The following is a 22,097-nucleotide window of genomic DNA, read 5'->3' on the forward strand; positions in this document are numbered from 1 at the left end:
CATTCAAATGGAGAATAACAACCTGCAGGAGGGAATCAAGAGGTTTAAAATTTTAGTATTGTGGTGTTTCCTTCCTGAGTTCAGTCTCAAGAACAGAATCGGTAAAGGAGGCTCATGTACTATGTCCAGTTTATGCTTGCTCAGTGATCAAATCTGACTAGCTATTTTGGAGTATGTCCTTCTAGAGGCTCCTGATCTTGCAAATTTTCTACTATGTTTGTTGTGACTTGGCCCACCACTTGAGTCAAACTAATTTCTCCAGTTCTTGCAGGGTAACACTTCAGATTTTTTTTCTCTGAATATTTGATAATCCTATCAGCTGGAATTTAAAGCCCATGTCTTCAGACTTTCAGCTTTTGAAAGCAGTTAGAACCAGCTTCTTACTTCCTTATGGGTTTTTCTTAAACAGCTTTGTCTTGCTGCTTAATACTGTTCCCTTCTCATATTAGGTTTGTCTTTTCCATTTAACAGGACAGCTTTAAAACCTCTTCCCATGATGAGCTCCTGCCAATTGCCTTTCTTCAAGTTACATCTCTCATCATCTTAAGGGTACTACTTTCTCATTGGAAAGCTTGTTTATCCTTTCCAACCAGCCCCAGCTGCTAGGATCTGTCTAATTCTATCAATCGTTGGTTTACAGGAAGGGGATAACTGAACAAACTGGTTTGGGCTTCTGAACCCAAAACTGGTTACTTCTATCTGCCCAGTGGGATGGTCTAACCTGTAAAGACTGTGCAGAAAGGGAGATAAGTCTACAGAACTTTTTTTATTGGCCTCTTACAATTCTAATCAAATGTTCAGAGAGGAAACTATTTTTCATCCTAATTTTGAAGTTCTGTTAGTGCAGTGTTATTTCCAGATCATATAGGGAGAAAAGATACTGTGTTTGCAAAAAAAAAAAAGTTGGGATGAAACATGTTAAGAAACAAACAAGACTTTTTTGCTATAGATATGCTGTGAAGAAAGAAGTTCATATTCTGAAGGTTCTGCATCTGAGCATATCATTGGGCTTGCTTGGAATGGATATTGGTAGGACTAGTCTTTCAGGCCCTTTTAAATGCGTACTTTCTACCAAATTATAGCTTACCTCTCATCTGTACTGATACAGGCAAAACATCTATCACTGATTGCTGGAAGGTTGCAATGTGAAGTTGAGATAACTACCAATAGTAAACCTCATCTTCAGGAGACGTGGAGTCTCTTCAACTGTATTGTCTGGCCTGTGAATCATTCAGTTCTCTTCCACTTTCAAGCCTCCATCTCCTTGGAATGAGGAAATTGTGTGGAAGATGTTTGTTTCCCCAGTGCCTAAATCCCATGTCAGTATCTTGTGTGTTTCTATAACTGACTTACTCCAGAAGGATGAATATCAGACACTTTCTACTTCTTATATGCAAATTTTGAGATTAATCCATAATGATTCAGAAGCTTTTGCTGATGTCCTTTGTCTTTGTCATTACTTGTTCCTTGTTGTACACAAAGCAAATTAAGTGCAACATACAGAAGCTGAAGTTATATTCTAGTCTAATATGTGCATGTTTGCACGTATGGATAGCAATGTAGCTGAAGTGGTGAAGTTAGTTTTCATATTTTGACATGACCAAGAAGAAATTCATTGCTTTAAAATGACTAGCAAGTGTGAGAATTAAGTTATGATTTCTAGTCTACAGACTGATACACTGTGTAGGTATAGATTATAATTCTCCCATTTAATTGAAAAATATAAATTTAGTATTTTTAAACTCACAAACTGTGAAAAATTGGTGTGTAGAATATAATGCAAGTCACTGAGTATTTCTGATATATTAAAATATTTTTCCATAATGTGTTCAAGTCCTCTTACAGAAAACGTCTTAGAATATAATTTGAGAAATCATAAAATTACACAACATTTAAATTGATTATGTTTCTGTTGTACTCTGATTTTCAAAGCATGCTGAATATCTTGATGAGGAAGACTAGCTAGTCTTTCTCAGACATTACTCTTAAATGTAACTAAGTGCAGCTGTAATTGTTGCACATTCACTTTGTAAAGACAGTTCAGGAACAGCCTCACGGTGGCACTGCTTAGTCTTAACAGAATGCATCGGTTCCCCTCGATGCTTGCTCTGCAGCAGCATTCAGTTTTTGTTTTTCAAAACGTGTGGTTTAAGTTCAGTGAAATGAATCATTTTCAGGAGGATGTCATTCCAACGAATGATAGTTACAGTGACACTTTGACGAGCAGTAATGGCAGTATACCTACAATTTCTTGTAGACAAGAGTTGGCCTTATAGTCAGGTTTGCTGTGAGGTAGCAGGGTGTAATTACCAAAACAAAAAGAAACAGATACTGTATGTCATCCCCTGCTAATAACCACAACATTTTCTTATCCAGTAATCTGTAACAAAAAGCCCCATGAACGATCAGACTGCACTTAAGTACAGCACTAAAGAAAAGCTTGGTGGCACGAAATTATTCCAGCCAATTGAGTGGAAATGACAGAATAATATGAAATTGTTTTTGGCAGGGAGATGTGTGTTTGGAATGTCGCTAGTGGACAGTGCATTGAGAACGCAAAGCTTCCTTATAGGCACACAGCAATCTATGTAAGTATAGCAACTTTTCATTGAATGTCTGTTCATTACAAGAGGAGTTTGCTTTATTAACATGATTTTTCAGAAGCATAGTTTTAAACATAGCTAAAATAGACTTCAAAGAAAACTTGTTGCATTAGCTTAGTTATTTTTCCTTTTGACCTTCTTCTAAGAAAATAACTAGAGTTTATGTTCATCTGTACTCATTATTCAAATCAAACTGATTTTAAGCCACAGATGTCTAGAATGCCATGTCACTTAATGTATTATAAAGTTTGGTCATCAGGTAAAGTGCCACTGTCTTGTAATCTTTACTTTTGTCCTGTGTTAAAATGGCACAGGAACTTCAAGTTTAGTTTTTTGATGTATTTTTGAATTACATGCAATCAAGGCAAATATAGTGAGCCAGTTTGCATATCTTATTTTCAGACATGTCTGAGAGGTTCTGATGCTTAATGGCTATCTTCTAAAAGACTGCTCTGCCCCACTTCCAAAAACGCACTTTCATTCATTGCAGAATTCAGGGGCAGATTACTGAGTTGTTTTTTTTCCAGAGGCCAAACTACTTTACTTTAAATCTTTCTTCAGATGATCCCAAGTTTTTGGCTTTAACTGTATCAGGTACACTAAATATCCAGATATTGGAGTATGAGGGAGTTTAAAATGTGTGTGCGTGCACAGGTATTATTTAGGAGCCCAGCATGTGTGAATTTGATTCAGAGAGATGTTTTTATTTCTGGAAGTATTAGTAAAAGAAGAGCTCAGGGTTCCTTGGTTAATTAAAATGCTGCTTATGTTCAGTGAGGAAGTCTACAGTGGAACTAAGTCTCCAAATGATGAAAATCTGAGACCTCACTGAGTTCTCATGTGACTCTTAAACTATGGGTGAATTCAGCATTCTAATTCTTCAAATCTTCCAGAAGACATTGTGTTTTTCATGTCAATGTTTTGGTTGTGATGAATTCGAACATAATTGTCAAAGATAAAAAGAAGGAAAAGCTTAGGTAAACTACCAAATAAAAAATATTGATGAATAGCTTCTTAACAATGTATATGTTTACTTATACATACACATTTCAGTGCATATATAAACAGCATAAAAAGCTATTCCTCTAATTTGTATGTATATATAATAAAGCATATATGCTTTTGTTTGTACATACACACAATATTAATGTCCCCAGTTATGTAATTGAGGCACAGTATAATGTGTTGCTTAATTAGACCTTAATGGTGAGTTATGGAGAAGTTTACAAAGAAGCAGACAGATCTGGCCTAGCTGATTATCTGATAATCTGTGTCCTTTTGTGATGATCAGAAACAGAAACTTAATTCTTATCCTTCAAGTAGGAGAAACAAATACTTCAGAAGTGTTACTTCTCTATTAAGAGGTGAAAAGTCTAATTATGGCTAGATAATTATTTTTCATCTATAGCTTTGACAAGATGGCTAAAGGAAAATATGAATATCTAAGAAAACTTTCATAGGAAAGAAAATAACGTGACTAGGACGACAAAAAGTTATTCTTAAAATTCAATTTTCAAGTATTAGTAATTGCTTATTTGTTTTGCTGTGTGTCTTTTGTTTGTCCTTTTTTTCCTTTGAAGAATAGCTGTGTGGTATAATAGGACCTGAAAAAGCATACTTTCATACAGAACGTAATCGCCTGGGAAATGTAGTGCATGCTGTCTTTGATAACATCACTGTTTTAAAATGTTGCTTTATTTTTAATTAATGCTATCTTATTTAGTGTTTCTTTTTGTTCAGTGTAGATGGTTCTGGTGTAAATTGCAAATATCAAGCAGTACTAACAATATTTGCAGTTTGAAATGAAACTTAACACCAGGGTCAACTCCTAACCATTTGTGGGACCTTAAGCAGTGTGGAATCTCTTCTTAGAGGACTGGCTATACAAATATTCCTGTTCTAGCCTAGTTTAAGAGTACCAGTTACAAATGTTTCCTATTTCTAAGCATTTTTTCTTCTTGTTGTTTATTTCTGTGACAAGAGTTATCCTATTCTCACTTACTTATCTTTTGATTTTAGACTTCAATTATTTAACTGATAGTCTGAGAATTATCTAACTAAAATTAGTACAGAGAATTTGAAGCAAAAGGCAAAATTCTAAGGTTATTGGATATTTGTCTCTGACTACATAACATCCTTAAAAAATGAGAGCTTGAAAGCTTTTTTAGATGCTATTGCTTATGTATTCATAGCAATTGTGTACAACTACAAACAGATATAACATGAAATGCAAATATGTTTGCACTTAAGACCTCACAAAAAATCTTCATAGTCAATCTGCACCCTTGTAATCTGTTGTCAAGTACTTTTGTGTGTGTTTCTTCTACTTGATTTTTGAGAACGAATCGTTCTTTTGAACACCAAAGCAATTAGTGTCATACTGAATAATATCTCAGAGTAGAAATTCTTTCTGGAAAATAATTGAAAATTCATTATGAATCCTATGTGGTTTTTACATGAATTTTTTTCCCATGTCTTTATGTACCTCTTGGTAATGAGAGTTTGATCTCATCTCTCTCCAAACACTTGATCTCAGAGAAACAAGTAGCAAATTCCTTAGCAATTTATAATTAGAATTAACACCTTGATTGTTTCCAAAAATCCTAGTAGTCAGGCAGGGCAGATAGCATTTTTAATATTAAGTACCTCTTTTAAAATAAGTCTATATTAAATTATTATAAATGTATGTGGAACACTTGTATCATAAGCAAAATGGTATATTGACTCATGCTGTTTACTGTATATTTTTAGTAATTCTTTGATTGTTAAATAAAAATCCAAGTATGATATGCTTAATGTAAAAAATATGCATGCGCATTTGCATAGCTCTGTTTGCTGACTCTTCTCTCCATTTGCACAGTACTACCATTGTTCATTCCGAATGACAGGTGAAGGCTGGCTTCTTTGTTGTGGAGAATATCAAGATGTTCTTATTATTGATGCTAAAACTTTGGGTGTTCTACACGCTTTGTCTTCTCAGTCTTCTGATTGGATAAATTGTATGTGTATTGTTCACTCTGCAAGAATTCAAGGTATACATTATAGATGTATTTCTGTAGGTCAATTTACATAATATTTGTATAGGTAGTAGAATCTTAGATTTACAAATATCTAATGCTTTACAGAGCAGTTATGTACAAGATGTTAATATTTCATTGTTGGTACCTTAAAAGGTGTTTACGTACTCTTAATGCCGGTCATGTTTCATTCAATATCTTTCTTAGAGGAAAAACAAATGATCTCTACAATAGTAAGTAACTCATTAATCTGATGTGTAATTACAAATTAATTTGGTAATATCAGGGAAATTATTGGGTGTTGAACCCCTATTTTATCTTCTATTGGAACATAGCTATGAAGCAAAATAGTTATTCACTATTTGCTTGTATGCTTTGTATTTCAATGTACAAATTAGTTGTTTAATATTTCATTTAAATAGAATCCATCAGGTTTAGTGCTGTGTACAACACCAGTGTCTATACCAAGATTCTCCTTCGGTGTTAGGCACTGTTTGGACTTGGTTTCAAATTGTCTCACTGTTGCCTTTTCACAGAAGACTCGTTGGTTGCAGTGTCTATAACTGGAGTTCTTAAAGTATGGGAGCTATCTTCATCTCTGACCAGCATACAGGTCAGTTTGTATGAGCTGTGAAATGATAATTGGAACAATAACAAACACAGTAATGTCCTCAAGTGAAGGATGTACTGAAACAGTACAAATAAGTGAGAATCTTCTGGATGTGCATTAAACCAGATTGATTAGTATTGTCTGTGTCCTTGATGAAGATGTTAGTCCTCACTAAGTTTCCAAAAAATTCTGAGGAGGAAAAAAAATCCCCCTATTGCAATTTAAAATTATTTGAGCCATTGGACAGCTCTTAACTTGACTCTGCAGTCTTCTACCCAGGCTTCATATCTTTCCATATTCTGTGGTGCTGAAGCTGTAATGCTTTTCTACTGTCTCAATAATGTCACTCAGTTCTTGGAACCCTTTCATTCCTTTAAACTCAAAGCTCTTTAAATTTTACTCTTTGTACTTCCTCTTTGTTCTTGTTGCTTTTTCTCAAAATGGTCCTCTAGACTTGCCTCTATTTTTTTATCATACTGTCTTCACTTGGAAAACTGTTACTGTGTCATGACCTATTTGTCCATCTTCAAACTCACTTATTCTCTTCAATTTTATGTTAATATCAACAGCTGTCACTTGACATGCACAGGTACTAGAATATGAATACAGTGGTTTGGTTTGGATGACTGGGAATGCAGAATATTCTTTAGCTGTTTTGAATCTGATAATGTCACTCTATGGGTGGTTGTAGCTATTTTTTTGACTGAAGAATACTTAGTGTATATTCATGGCAGCAGATTCAATCCATAATCTGCCTCTAGCTCTTTTGCATGCTCATTATCACCTCAAGTGAGATCAAGATCTGAGTCATGCAGAGTGTATTCTGGTTACATGGTACTTGTGAACCCTACTGCACACTACTCGTGAACGCTGTTTTCCTATCACAATTTTAATCAATAATAAGTTGTTTTACGCTTTGAAAATACGTGTCAAAACATTTTTTCAATGTTTATTTCTATTCTAAAAGTTAAGCTATCTGGAATAATTCGCATGGCTTTTTTTTCCTGTTGTGCTGTGAAGGAGAGGCAAGGTGTGTGTGAAAAGGAATCAAAATCTCTGGACTGTTTAAACTGTCAAGCAATACGGTTTTGCACTTACACAGAAAGGCTCCTTCTAGTTGTGTCCTCCATATGCTGGCAGGTATGTTATTGAGCGTTATTCTTATTTAATTTTGTTAATAACTTTGAAAAGCTGATTAATTCTCCCATGAAAATACTTTCTCTTCAGTTAAAATGCTTGCTAATGGTCAGATGTGTGCTGTCCTCCCTCCTGTTATTTTAACTCTTTGACTGAGATGAGTGTTTATTTTTAATTAATGTATTTCTGCTTTAAAAGTTTGTCATTAAATTAATAGGATAGTAAGTATATTTCAAGTATTACTCACACTTAAAGAAAGGGGTATATTATAGCCTTCTCAGCAGTGCATCTCAAAAGGCGACAAACGCATACTAGGAGGACATGTAAGTATTAGAATGAGCCCAGAGGAGGGCCACAAAGATGATTAAGGTGCTGGAGCACCTCTCCTACAAAGACAGGCTGAGAGAGTTGGGGTTGTTAGTCTGGAGAAAAGAAGGCTCTGGGGGAAACTTATTACAACCTGCCAATACCTAAAGGGGAGCCTACAGGAAAGCTGGAGAGAGACTTGGACTCATTATCAGGGAGTGTAGCGATAGGGCACAGAGTAATGGTTTTAAACTAAAAGAATAGACTTAGATTAGATATTAAAGAATTTCTTCCTTATGAGGGTGGTGAGGCACTGGAACAGGTTGAGAGAATCTGTGGCTGTCCCATTCCTGGAAGTGTTTAAGGCCAGTTTGGATGGGGCTTTGAGCAACCTGGTCTAGTAAAAGGTGGCCCTATGGCAGGGGTATTGGAATTAGATGATCTTTAAGGTCCCTTCAAATCCAAGCGACTCTATGGTTCTATACACAAAAAATGTTTAAGTATGTCAGAGGTAATCACAGTCAGCAAGTCCTCAGTAACTAGAAGCCTTTGTTTCATCAGGGCCAATAGCCTCAGTACCATTAACAGTAGCCAGCAAAAACAAAGAGCCCAGACTATCACTTTCTGTTTTAGCTGTAAGAAAACAGATGATTGTGTAGTTACTGAAAGAGTAATTTGGTGTTTTTTAAAGTTGATCTAAACCATGGTGTGGAAACTCAGTATTTTTCACCTTGGTTGTGACATTCCTCTGGTGCTAATAACTCAAAATTATTTTAATATAAGGACCTGATCCAAACAGTACAGTCTGGTGAGTGGGGTATGGAATTCACATAGACTTGAGTCAGCTTTAACTAATACACTTGTAGGATATTCTTTAGACTTCTCTTGTGCTATTTAAAGTCTGTACACAAGCACTGATAAGTTTTCTATATAGAATAGATAGGTTTTATGTGGAATGAAAGTAACATTCATTGTTTTCTATAAATTTGTACGTTTTTTGCAAGAGACGCATGTTTCTTGTAATAATTCCACTATGCATTTGAGTATTTTACTGATCAAAGCAGTGGCATAGATGTAAATTGTTTATTTTAAACTTTTGTGTGTTAATGAATATATAGTTTTAAAGAAAAAGATGATATTACTCCTTAATGAGAAAGGTATGTGGTATGTGTCGTAGAGATTCATGTGTGCTTAGTGACTCAATTTATAGTAATGAAAATATAGAGGAAATTAGCTAGAAGGTCCTATGTTCCATATGAGCAATTCGTAGAAAGTTTTTGGAATGAGAATTTCTTCAAACTGTTGGAATAAGTTATTGAATGTGGCTAAGAGAACTCTGTATGAGGCTATGAGGAACATGCACAAACAAACTATCTTAGGTTGCCTTGCTCATATCCTGTTCTGGTTTAAAATGGCAAGGTCAGAGGAAACAAGCTATTTTTTTAGTCTTCATAAGTGGAAAAGCTACGAGAATTATCCCAAGCAAATGGGTTTATATGTATGTTTTATGTATTCTTTACTTTCAATTTGTGAAAAATAAAAATCTGTTTCCCAAACACAGAAGAAAATCTGTTCTGTTAAAATGTGCTTTGGTTACACCAGCAGATTCTTTTACAGAATTCTTAAAGAATACCAACAGAGGTATTAAGTGTCTATCAGACTTCAATGTCATATTTGTTACATACTAAATTCATTATTACTAATATTTACTGGTCTGTTACGTTATATAATAAAAATGCAAAGCAAGACCTAAACCCTATCTAAAATCTACTAATATAGTAGAAGCCTTTAATTTTATTTTTTGTCAGTTTATCTTTGAGATATGTTTTGATTCTGATATTATGGTATTTTGATGGTATAAAAACTGCTTTGGCTTTATAAGAGGTAGTTTCACTACAAAGTCAAGCTAATGTTTTACTTACTGATCCTTTGCACAAAACTAGATGAATTGAAATGAATCAGTACTGTTTGTTTATATTTTACTGTTTTTTTCTCTCTGATCTTAGGTTTATGATTATTGTGATTTCTCCTTGCTGTGTACTGAGTTCAGTAAAAGTGGTCAGTGCTTTGCTGGTGGAGAAGTACTAGCAGCTTACAGACTTATCATCTGGACAGAAGATGGTTACAGTTACATTTACCAGCTGCTAAACAGGTGGGCTCAGATGGGAAATTCACACAAAAAGTTCAGGTACAAGATGAACTTTGGGAGGTTTATTATGGAAAATCTCTGCATGTTGCAAATGATCAAAAACCTGAACAAAACCACTTTGGCACTCAAAGATTTACCCTGAATTTGACAGCCCTTAGCCTTTGTTTGGCACAGCAGGGGACACAGGAATAAGATTAGCCATGTAGAACTTGGGCAGCTGGTGCTGTGATTTCACAAAGTCGCTTGTAATTGCTTGGTAACTTTTAATTTAATGTGTGGATCTTGGACATTACCGTTCTGTTTTCTAAAAATGACTTTTTAAATCTCTTATTTTTAAATTATGCAGTGGGCTTTCTAAAAGCATATATCCTGCAGATGGGAAGGTGCTGAAAGAAACTGTTTATCCTCATTTACTCTGCTTTACTGGTCTGAAGGAAAATAAGGTAAATTCATAAAAGTTTACAGTCAGCTTCAAAGTCTACTGTATGTTTTTAGTAAATTACCAGAATGATCCCTAAAAATTGTTTAAATATTAATGAATTTGAATGTTGTATAAAACGAGTAAGGCATTCCTTCCTTTTAACACTTATTTGTAAATTTGGAGATGTTCATAATGTATTGTCTTAATTTCTGGCAATTTTTCACAGAAATCCTGTCTTCAGCTACAGACTTTTTTTCTGATTTTGTAATAGAGGGAGAGCTTTTCTTTAGGTGGTCTAAAATAGCTTTAGAACTTTTTACTTGCACATCTGTAAACAAAAGCAAGCAAAATGTAAGCAAGTTGTTTCATTCTTCTATTAAGAAATGCATGCATGTTTCAGTGAAATTGTATAAATAGGTTGTTCCCATGTATACCTATCTTAAGCTGAAGGGGTTTGAGTCTGTGACACTTTATTTAGAATACTGTTATCTTGAGCCTTCAGAGGCATAATCACATGCCTAACTTACACTGTGAGCAGACTGACAGTAGTCAGACTGCATAAAATAGACACACAACTCTTCAGAACTATGGCCTCTGCCTTGAAGAAGCTTCTTTGGTAAGAGAAGAGGTAGAATTAAAGTAGGTGATCTTTACTTCTGTTTAAGAATTCATGATTGGCAGGGTATATCACATCAATTTCAAATTTCAAAGTTACTGCTTGGATGAGTTCACTTAAGCTATTTTGTTTGAAATCTGCATCTTGGTTCACTGTTTTGCCTTGTGTGACCAGAGTGAAATAGATAAGGAAAAACAGCTGACAGAAAAACTGAAAAATGGATAGAAGTTAGGAAGTAGAAAATCTGTGCGGGGGTTTCTTTCTTTTGCAAAAATAGAACAAAAATAAATCTAGCCCTTTAGCACAGCAACAAAACCAGAATCAAAGCCATTCAGTTACAAAACTTGTTTGAAATTGGTTTTGGAAGATGTGAGGTTAATTCCTGTAAGCATTGCATTTTTGTATTTGCATAAGAACTCAAGGAAGTCTTTAAACAGTTTCTGAAGATATGCAAGGGGGACTTTTTTTTAACTCCTGACTAGAAACACTGTCAAATGTGTGTTTTTTCTAATGTTTTTTTTCTTTCCGTTGACAATTAAGCTCTTAGAAAGCATTTGTATTGCATACTTTTCTGAAGCCTGACATATCTATTTCAGCTGAAGGAGAATAGAACAATCGAGTCATGTCACCCCCAACAATCCTTCTGATCTAAAAACAGTTGTCCTAACTGCAGAAAGATGCCAAAAGGTCATCTATCATGGGGGAAAATAAATAACCAGAATGCATGCAAATACAAGGGTTACAGTGATGGAAGGAAGATATGTTGACCCCCTCCAAATGTATGCGTTTTTAATAATGTCCAATACTATTTTCTTATATTTCCGCTCAAGTATTTACCCTCCTGCCTGAATAATTTCTATAGCCAATTTGTATGACACAACAAAACTGTCTAAACCGGTCTAAACTAAAATGAATTACAGTAAACATACCTGGAGATTCCTTATTTTGTTAACTTCCAGTCGAGGAGGATACTCTAGTTTTGAGCCTCTAGAAGTTTCCCCTTAGACACTTCACTTGTGGTATTTAATAGTTTCATATTTGGGAATGAAGGTTATTTAACCACTAAATCTTGACAAGTCACCAGTAGATTGTCACATAGTCTCGGTGCAACTGACAGGATATAAACTTTGTTATACTTATGGACGAAGAAAGTGTACAGATTTCTAGTACTCATGGAATATTAAAAACATTGTTTTTCTGAGATAAATATACTCCAACTTTTAAAATTGGAGGACAGCTTATCCTGTCCTTGCATTATTTTAAAATTGCAATATATAAACATATCATCATATTCTGTACACTGCAGATAATATGGGGTCTTCACTTAGAGGCAGTGAACCTAGGGATCTCTCCAAGTAGGTTTTTCCATTTGAGATGTAGGTTCAGCCAAAGGTACTGGCAAAGCAGAGATCTTTGAGGGGCTTGTACCAGGCAGAGTAGACCTGGTCTGAGCAGAGCTTAGTGACAGCTGAGTGTTCAACCTTTGTTTTAGATTTCTATGGCTTTTGATGTCAGAAACTGAATTTGCAATTAATTATTGCATTATTTTATCAGTTCTTCCACAACAGAAGACTGATTTACTGTTGTGTTTTTTTGTTTTATTTTCTTTGGTAGAATTTTCCTTTTGTTATGGGCTTTCTGAATGAAAGGAAGGAGCCTTTCTATAAGATTCTTTTTTCTGGTGAAGCTTCAGGAAGAATCACTTTGTGGCATGTTCCTGATGTCCCTGCATCAATGTTTGATGGTTCACCAAAAGGTCTGGAAAATCTATACTCTCAATACAGTCTCTTTAGTTATGTCTTTAAGTCAATTTTCATGAACACTTATTCTTATGGAAAAAAATTTAACTGAACAAATCTACTTCCACCTGTCCATGAACACATCTGTACTAAACATCATCAAAATTTGCTTAGCTGATCGTACTTGTGGCTTTTCATGGACAGGTAATGAGAAAAAAAAATTAGTGAGAAGATATGATCCAATGTTGGAATGGCAACTCACTTTCCAACTTCAGGATGCAGAAGGGATAAGTTAGGGAAATGATGGAGAAACTAAAATGTATGTTTGGTTTTGAGTTAAAACAAATGATCCTGCCTCTCTCCACCCCCTTACCCTCACCCCCTCTCCAGAGATCCCAATTGCAGCAATATGGAGTCTTCAGGATAACTTTGATAAAAACCTTTCCATGTCAGAGGGCATTATTGATCATCTTTGTGCATCTAAATATGGAATAGAAAATGCAGTTGTGACTTCCTCTGTGTACATACCCAGCCTTGATAAACTTGTCTGTGGCTGTGAAAATGGGGAAATTTTCGTAACACTAGGCTTAAAAAGCGCAAGAGCAAGACTCCTAGAAAATGTGTCTTTGAAAGGTAAGTTTTAACAATTTTACCTATTATCTCAGCCAAGCACAGAAAACTTCATACTTCCAATATCCCCTTCAATGAGCCCTGTAAATATTCTCTGAAAGTGAAGGTGATGGTCGGGCTCTGAATGAGAAAAGGAAGATTATGATGGGCTTTACCCTCCCTCTGTAGATGACTTACTAAGATACAGTTTAGTACCACCAAGGTGCTTTGTGCTGTTAGGAATCTGGGAATGGCTGCAGGTATGAAATCACCTGGAGCCTGAGTTGCAGGATGTCATGACAGGGGCAGTATTCATCTTTATTTTCCCTCAAAAAGATCTTTCCACTGAAGGAATGAAAAGGATACATCTTAGTAGTTGAATCCTAGAATGTAGGTCTTTGTCCTCCCTTTTGGGAACATGTCTAAAATTGTTTGATCCTATGCATGTCTTGCCTAAAACTCATTGGAATTGTATTTGTTTTCTGAATCAACGTATTAGCAAATGTGTTTTTACTTAAATTTAATACTAACAACCTTTATTTTTAAAGAACAAAAATATTTTTGTTTCAGGTAATCTATCTCATAAAGTTTTGAATGGTCATAGTAGCAGAGTCACATGTTTACTTTATCCACATGATAAATCAGTCAAGTTTGATCCAAGCTGGCTGCTATCAGGGGGACAGGATTCTGTTGTGATCTGCTGGAATATATTTACTGGAGAAATCTTGCACCAATTTATTCTGCAAGCTGGTCCAGTGACAGAGCTATTGCGATCTCCAGAAAACTTCAAAGTAAGTAAAAACGTAATAAAATGTATCAAATGTAGATACAAATATATATAAACTTATGCGTGTGTTAAATATACTTGTATATATGAGAAGGAAACACTACCTGGTGGTACTTCTGTGATACTTTGTCTGTCTTTGATTTACATTCACTAATCAATTAATCGTCTTGTTTGAAAGTTACTTTTAACTTTAAGGGGGTGTCTTTGCTAATTTGTAATTTCAGAGGTTCAGAAAAGTGCTAAAAAAGTGATGTAGTAAGTTGAAGTTCTTAATGTCTACTCATAATTTTTTAATATCATGATTATCAAGCTATTTTAATCTGTTTATCTATTTCTGAAGCTGAAAAGTGTGATCAGTAAGGTTAGGGATTTGAATGCAGTAAGACAAGAATTAGACCAATAGTATTTCAATCTATATGGTTGTATTTGGTTCCTGACAGATCTCTGTGGTCCTTTGTATGTACACACTTGTGTTTTATAAGCTTTAGAAAAACTTGATTTGTTTTAATTTAATTTTGAAGTAAGAATTCAGGAGAAAAAAATTACTGAAACCTTTATGAAAAATCACTGAAATTGCATTCCATTGCATTCCATGGGGTTGGGATTTCATTTTTCTTAGCCTATGAAGACATTTGATACTTATCTTATTTACTTATTTGATACTTATACTTGGCTGAGAGTTTACTTAATGATAACATTAAGATTAAGTAGTCTACAAGACCTTTAGCAGTGATGTGATTGAATACCTTCTAGAGGCCTGTCAAAAGTTCTTAACGTTTGTAAGGTTCCTTAGCACTTTTTCTGGAATCTAGGTAGGATTTAATACCTGCTTGGATGATGATTCAGTTCTCTTTAAAGGGCAGAAATTTTTCATAGTGTGAATTCCTTTACGTCACCAAAAATTATTAGCGGAAAGAGGAGGCTTTGCAGAATCAGTTCCATACAAATTAAAATTTCTATTTAAAAAAGCTGCATTTAAATTAAACAGCAACATACCTGTTTTTCATTAGAAATATATTGCCCTTGGCTTTTGTGCCTTAGGACTTGATATAATTTTATATCACATGATTAAGAGTTTGGCTTAAGTTAATGTCTTTACTACTTTCTCTTCAAGGATAACTGCAAATAATTATATATTTGGTTATATAATCACTGTTTTGTCAGGTTAAGTACAGTGGATTAATGGTATTTAAATTTCTCATATTTGAAAAATCAGCAGGTTGCGTATCTTCCTATTTGTGTATTAGTTGTACAGCTAGCCTGCTAAAAACGCATTGGAGAAATAGGCTGAAATAAAATATTTTCCCAAACTACTATGTTTCAGGAAATAAATCACTAGGCAACTTGCTCCAGTCTTGTAACAGTGGTGTGGTCATAGCTGTTGTTGCAGTACTGATAATGAAGTTCTTAATCTGTTCTACAGTTTAAAGATCACAGCATAGTGTGCTGTGTGTGCAATGATCACTCAGTAGCAATTCTACACCTTCAGAAGAGAGAGTGTCTCCTACATGCCAGAAAGCATCTGTTTCCTGTGAAGAAGATCAAATTTGACCCTGTTGAAAATCTGCTAATTGTTGGATGTGAAGATGATTCAGTGTATGTTTGGGAAATAGAAACAGGTAATAAGTTATATGTTCACTTTAAGTTTTGCCTGTCTGTCATGTTAGGCTATACAAACCTAATTTACAGATGACCGAAGCAGAAGTACTAACATGTAGAACATTTTAATTAGGAAGCTTAAATTTTATATAACAAACAAGATATAAAACTTCCATATGATTCAAGATATGTCACTAATGACATAAAATAGCTTATGTCAGATCCTGACAATTGGATCATTAGCTGATGTTGTAGTGAATTGAATATTTCTGGAAGCCATGAATAAAAACAATGTGCTCTCTTGAATTAACAAAAGAAATTTACTGTTTTAACAATACCAAATTATAGCATGAAGTTCTGCTTTCTTCAGCAAAATTAATTTGAAAAATGTTAGATATAATTGTGAAGCTCACAACTGTGTAGTTTGGAAAACTAAAACTGAGTATTCCAAGTTAAATTGTAGATTTCCTCTAAATTAAGACTGATTCACAAGTGTAATAAATGCAGTTATTTGAACTTTGACACAGAACATTGGAGAATGTACTGGCACTGGAGGTTGCAATATAGTGTTTCTGTGCTGTTCAGAGTAACATGCCTTGTGTGGTGGAAAGAATACATAATGAGTCTAGAACCACTGAAATGCAGAGCATATTAATACTGTATGAAAACAGTTTTACATGTGTCCTGTGTAACACTGAAACCACAGCTTACTACACAAATCATTTCAGTGCAGTCAGTGTCTAGGCTGTGTTTACTTCAAAGTCTACAGTTATAAGATAGAAAAGAAGTGTTTAATGAATTATATAATCATATAAGGGATCTGGTTGGAAGGGACCTTAAATGTGTATTGTTAGAGAAGGCCATGTCAGCACAGGAAAAAAAGCATTTTGCAAAATTAAGTGATGTTTAAGCACTGTAGGGCTTTGAATTTACTCCTGACAGTAGGGATACTTTCACTACACTGTGGGGATAAGAGGTTCTTCCTTTTTTTAAAAAAACAAACAAACTCATGGGCAGTACTTATTGTGGAGTGAATTCAGTGTTTCTGCTGTGTGTGCTTAGGAATGTGGAAAATTATTTTGACTCTAAAAATCTGTAGAAAAGTAAAGCTAAAATGCAAACTTTTGCAGTCAACTATAAAAGACTAATCCTTTCTGTCACAACGCAATGAGCAAAGCAGACCAAGAAGTTAAGGGACTGAAAGGGAGACAAATACACCTCAGTTGCTGCATCTGTATTCTAGTGCAACTAGATAAAGTCATGTGAAAATAAAGTGAATTCTTTGTGAATCACTGAGATTTAATAGTGTAAGATTTTAATGATACCAGGGAGACAAATCAGAGTATATTTCTGTCTCCTTTAGCTATGAAAATAATGCCTGTTTCAAAGGAAGTAAAATGGATGCCACTGCTCATGTATATTATATAACCAAAGTAAGGGTGAAGATAGTTAAAACTACCTTTATTTGATGTTTTTGTATCTTTTGCTACTAGCGTCAGGCCAGAAGGAGAACTACAATCACCACAATTAAGGAATATCTGGTACATAAGGGATGCAGTTATTCGCTACATTAGCGAATAGCTTCTGTATTCCTCTTCTGTATTGGTGAAAATATATAGCTGAAAAATATAGCTGAAATATAGCTGAAAAAATGGTATCTAGAGAGAATACCTGGGAAAGCCTACTAGGATATGCTGTAGTTGGTTTAATGTAAATTATACATTTATTGCAGGAGAACATGAGGTCATAGCATTGATCCTTAAAATTGGCCTGACTTAGATCAGGAGCTATGTAGATACTTCAGTATCACTCAGGCAGACAGAGCATTATTCAGATGTACGGGGAAAGACGTATACAGCATCACAGACAAAACTCAGCAGGAATGAAGCAGACTTTCATTACAGTTTCATCTGTTGGTTAATGGATAGACATGCAAAGTACTACTTGCTGATGCAGTTACTTGTGAGCATGTCCCCTGATATTTAAAGAGGGTAGAGTCTAAGTGACAGCCTTGTGTTTGGATTCCATTATGGATATGAACATAAGATTAAAATGTTAGTCATTTCTATAGTCAAGAAGTATTTCTCTTCTGGCTATACTGTTAGTGTCCTGACTGAAGCTTTGCCTCCTTAAGTGAAAGTCAACAGAGGACCTGATTTTGTGTCAGGCTCATATATCACTGTTTGAAGTTTTTTTAAATTAAAAAAAAAAAAAACACAAACAGTTATTGTGCATCCAGAGTTAATGGATAACTGGGAAAACAGCCAGTCTGTTTATAATTTTGGGATGTGAATTAAGGAATTTCTATGAATATTTCAATATTTACACTGCTGTAGAGTCAGCAGTAATTCTGCTGAATTTGACAAATGACTTCACAAAAGTTTAGGGGCATCTAGTACCTATCACTGTCTTTCTGTGATACCAGTTTAGCTTCAAAACTCTCCTACCAGGTAATTAAGAGGATGAACCCTTAAGCAAATGACTTTGTTATACATTACAGTTCATCTTCCAAGTTCCTATGAGTGAGGCCAACACTTCTCAAAAAGCATTTAGAAGCTAAAAATGTCTTTCAGCAGGCTTTTATTTTCTTGTTTTATGGGATGGGAACATTGTTACAGATTAAATCTAAAGCAGTATTTCTTCATGTGCAACCTGTAGAATTTTCATAAGATTGCTGAAGATACCTTATTTTACCTTGTAAATGGGAAATTGCCAATGGGGATGATGGGCTGCCTATATTTAAAAAAAGGCATTTAATGATACTTTATACTGAAATGCATTAACTGACAAGAGTTGACTAAGTGGAATTTACAATTTACCTTAAATAACTTGGCATTTATTTACACTTAGATATCTACCTATAAACTAGTAGTTTAAGCTCTGTCTTTAATGAATAGGAGGAAGTAGGAATAAGCACAAGTGCTTATATTTTCTCCTCCAATGACTACAAGAAGAGTCGGGGGGTGGGGGTGGGGGGGGGATGTCTAAGTGAATTGTTTACTGCTGTTACAAGTCCAGAATAAGATGAATTGAATTGAATCCTTAGTACTTTGATTTATAGAACTAAGTAAAATTATTCTATGATAAATTTAAATGTTGCTGCTGAGCACACATGTAAGTAGTAATATAGATGTTATGAACTAATATTTGTGTAGTTTAACATATTTTGCCTACATTTTAATATATGGAAGCAGAGACTTTCCATTAAGGTGGAATATCTTTCCATGGCAATAAATATTGATGTAATAAAACATGGAATATTAACATAGCATGTATACAAGATACATTCCAAACTGTTGTACTAGAAGACAAATATGACAGCCAATAACAAATTTTATTTAAATTAGAGTGCAGAATGTTTTTTTCAATAGCCACCACTTGAAATCAGCTCTTATCTATTGCTCTTACTATCTTCTCAGGAAAATGCATTTTTGAGGTTTTTTTAAAAAGGTAAATATTAGTATAAGATGCAGCAATAATAGGATCAGTTTTCTTTCTGATTTAGACACCATATTTATGGAGCCACACTTCTATCTAATATATATGGAGACTGAGGAAAGAATGGACAGACTTTAAAGAGCACCCTTCATTTGATGGAGGTAGATTTAGTTTTGAGTTAGTATTAGTTTAATATGAATTTATTCATCATGCTTGCAGAATCATCTAGTAACTTACTATATTTTTTTCCCTGTGAGTCTCATTCTGTTTTATTATTTAACAACATGCTTATTGTGAGTTAAAAATAGAATAATGTAGCTTAATCTTTTAGTTCCACTGTCACAATAGTAATATACAGATATGATCCGTTTCAACTAATGGTAATGGTGGTTTTACTATAGCTACTTTAAATGGGCACTGTTGGGAAATATGATTCATGAGGCATTGACTTTTTTGTTCATCTATTTTGATCACTCTTCTTCTGAACTGGTTATTATTATTTATTATGAACTTACCTCTTACCTTTTACATGTTAATGTTCTGTACCATTTATTCCATGCAGGATAATTAAATTTGTTATAACAAAGGAAATAATTATAGCATTCTGAAAAATAAATTGCTAAAGAAAAACAGGTTAAAGTAGCTATGTAACTATGCTTGAGATATGTTTGAAGGAAGTAAAACTTGTAAAATTAAGCTTTGAAAGGTAAGATCACCTGTATAAATCTAACTGCACAAATTCCTTCAGTGTTTAGTTTTCTCATGCACCTCTGAACGCTGGAGGACACTTACTAATGTGTAGAATTGCATAGTATTTTGTTTCTATCTACGTAATGTGCTGCACTCCCAGTTTCTGTTACAGTGCTTCAAGCCTTTTATGAATATAATATTTTCATGTATTTTGCCATGATGGTTATCACAGTATGAGGGCTTGATAAGAAAGCTTTTGGCATCTTCCTGTCAGGTGCAGACTCACTGCTTCTAGCTTCTTCACTTAACACCTAGAGTATTCCAACGGCATATATAATTTTAAAATGTTATAATGTGCTGAATACATCATACTTGCATACACATGCAAGCTACCTCAACTGATATTCGTTGCTATCCCTTCCTGTCTCTGCAACTTTATGTTGATATTTACACAACTTTCTATGTGTGTATAGCTTTTCATAGAAGAAAATGAATTGCAATGACTTCTGTTCACTGAAGTCTATGTATGCTGTCATAATGGGATGGAGTCTGTATAAACCTCTCCAGTTTGAGCAAACAGAAAGGGTAATGATGCTACATAATCCCCTTCAATAAAAGTTGCCACTATGGTGGGAGCAAGACATCAACATTGACGACATATTTAACAGAAGTGTTCTCTTCAGTTTTGAATCCATGCTCTAAGGCATGAAGATTTCATGCAACACCATGCGTTTCATGACTAATATAACAAAAATAAATGATCTCAAACACTTCTGCTGAGGGGGAAAAAAACCTACAAACCCAAGCACCTTAAGGTAGCTGTCAGGCATAGAATACTTTAGCTCAAGCACTTAAACTGCAAAGGTATTAGAAAATTAAAAAAAAAAAAAGTTAAAAAAGCACTTTAGTGAGATTGGCAGCCCTAAAATATGTAGTGTCAACCTACTACTCAAATCCATCTGCATGATCATTTTTATCACAAGTAAAATCTTAATGAAAAAATAGAGAAGTTAGTTCAGAAATATCTCAGAAAAATACTTCCTGCAATGTTATACTACATTAACTATATAATGTTACATGAACTCTTCTATTTCAGAAGCATCATTGCTGTGGAGAAAATGAAATTATTCTCATATATGTGGTTGTGTTATAGATCAAACTTTAGTCATATTGAAAGTCTGACAGTCATATATGCCAGAACACTTTAAAACACTATTTAGAGTTCATTTGTAGATATCACAGAATCGTCGAGGCTGGAAGAGACCTCCAAGATCACCTAGTCCAACCTCAGCCCTAACACTAACAAGTCCTACACTAAACCATATCAATAAGGGCTACATCTAAACGTCTTTTAAAGACCTCCAGGGATGGCAACTCAACCACCTCCCTGGGCAGCCCATTCCAATGCCTAACAAATATCTACGCTTCAATGTTTTTTTTACAACTGCTGCCAACAAAAATGCCTAAGTCTCTGATAAACTCTATGCTACTGTTATATGAGCTGCAGGATATGTGGAGTTTCCATTCTTTGTTTTAAAGGAGACCATCTTTCTAGTACATCTGACAGCTTAACTCAAAACAAATTAATCAGTTAAGAAAATTGAGCTTTAGGTTTCATTTAGTGACTATAAGGAAATAATCCAGGCAGTTTTAATGAAACTCTTAAAACTATAACAAAATAAACTTCAAGTTACTGTACCTTTATGCTTAGATAATTGTAGAAATAACCATAATTACTCCTCTCACCCCTTTGTCTTTGCAAAACTTAGTGATTTACAGTCTCTCTTGATATCTCTCATTTTCCTTTTTTTGTCTGTCTTTTTATTTCATGTCATCAGTCAGACTAGATTTGAATGGAGAGTATGGCCTAGCTGGTAAATCCTGTGTTTGCTTTTCATATGCTGCAGGCTGTGGTGTAGCTAAGGTCAAGGTCATAGCAGTCACTGATTTTTTTTTCTCCTCAAGTGCCCTCTGCATAGCCTAAAGACATGGGCTGATTTTAAAAACAAACAACAAAAAAAAAACAAAACAAAAAAAAACCTTTTAGATTCCTTGGTAACTACATCTGGTAACACTTTTGTGAAACACTACATGTGTACAGGAAGAATTTTTCATATGGTGCCCCATTATGTTCTTGGGAGCAAAAAAGACCTATTAATAACTTTCTGTGCAGTCTGTTTATTTATTCATATATTCCTGGTGAACAAAGTTTATCTCTAGGGTCCCATGCTCCTTGTCAGAAGTCTAAGTCACTTATACATTTGTAGGAGTAAGATGCAGTAACTGTGAAAAGGTTTTCTTAGAAATCCTTCCTGTGCAGTTCGTGTGGGTAGGGTAATGAACTTCATCTGTAACTAATGGTGTAACACAATTTTT

At 34.6% G+C, this 22,097-nt stretch overlaps 1 protein-coding gene across 9 annotated transcripts in view; it reads left to right on the forward strand.

Moving 5' to 3' along the window:
- The window catches only part of WDR72 (WD repeat domain 72), a 126,096-nt gene that overhangs the window by 10,779 nt on the left and 93,220 nt on the right, over nt 1-22,097 (forward strand). For 6 of the 9 annotated variants that reach the window (XM_048060187.2, XM_013177317.3, XM_013177319.3 and 3 more), the window contains 10 exons: nt 2,510-2,588; nt 5,464-5,635; nt 6,157-6,233; nt 7,251-7,370; nt 9,680-9,825; nt 10,169-10,265; nt 12,474-12,615; nt 12,989-13,231; nt 13,778-13,998; nt 15,418-15,613. In XM_048060187.2, the coding sequence (XP_047916144.2) occupies nt 2,510-2,588; nt 5,464-5,635; nt 6,157-6,233; nt 7,251-7,370; nt 9,680-9,825; nt 10,169-10,265; nt 12,474-12,615; nt 12,989-13,231; nt 13,778-13,998; nt 15,418-15,613 (1,493 nt within the window). Of the gene's footprint in view, nt 1-471; nt 550-2,509; nt 2,589-5,463; nt 5,636-6,156; nt 6,234-7,250; nt 7,371-9,679; nt 9,826-10,168; nt 10,266-12,473; nt 12,616-12,988; nt 13,232-13,777; nt 13,999-15,417; nt 15,614-22,097 lie in introns of all 9 variants that reach the window. The other 3 variants (XM_013177326.3, XM_013177323.3, XM_013177322.3) reach the window with 2 other exon arrangements.

Source organism: Anser cygnoides, chromosome 11 (assembly GCF_040182565.1).
Source record: "Anser cygnoides isolate HZ-2024a breed goose chromosome 11, Taihu_goose_T2T_genome, whole genome shotgun sequence".
Lineage (NCBI taxonomy): Eukaryota > Metazoa > Chordata > Aves > Anseriformes > Anatidae > Anser > Anser cygnoides.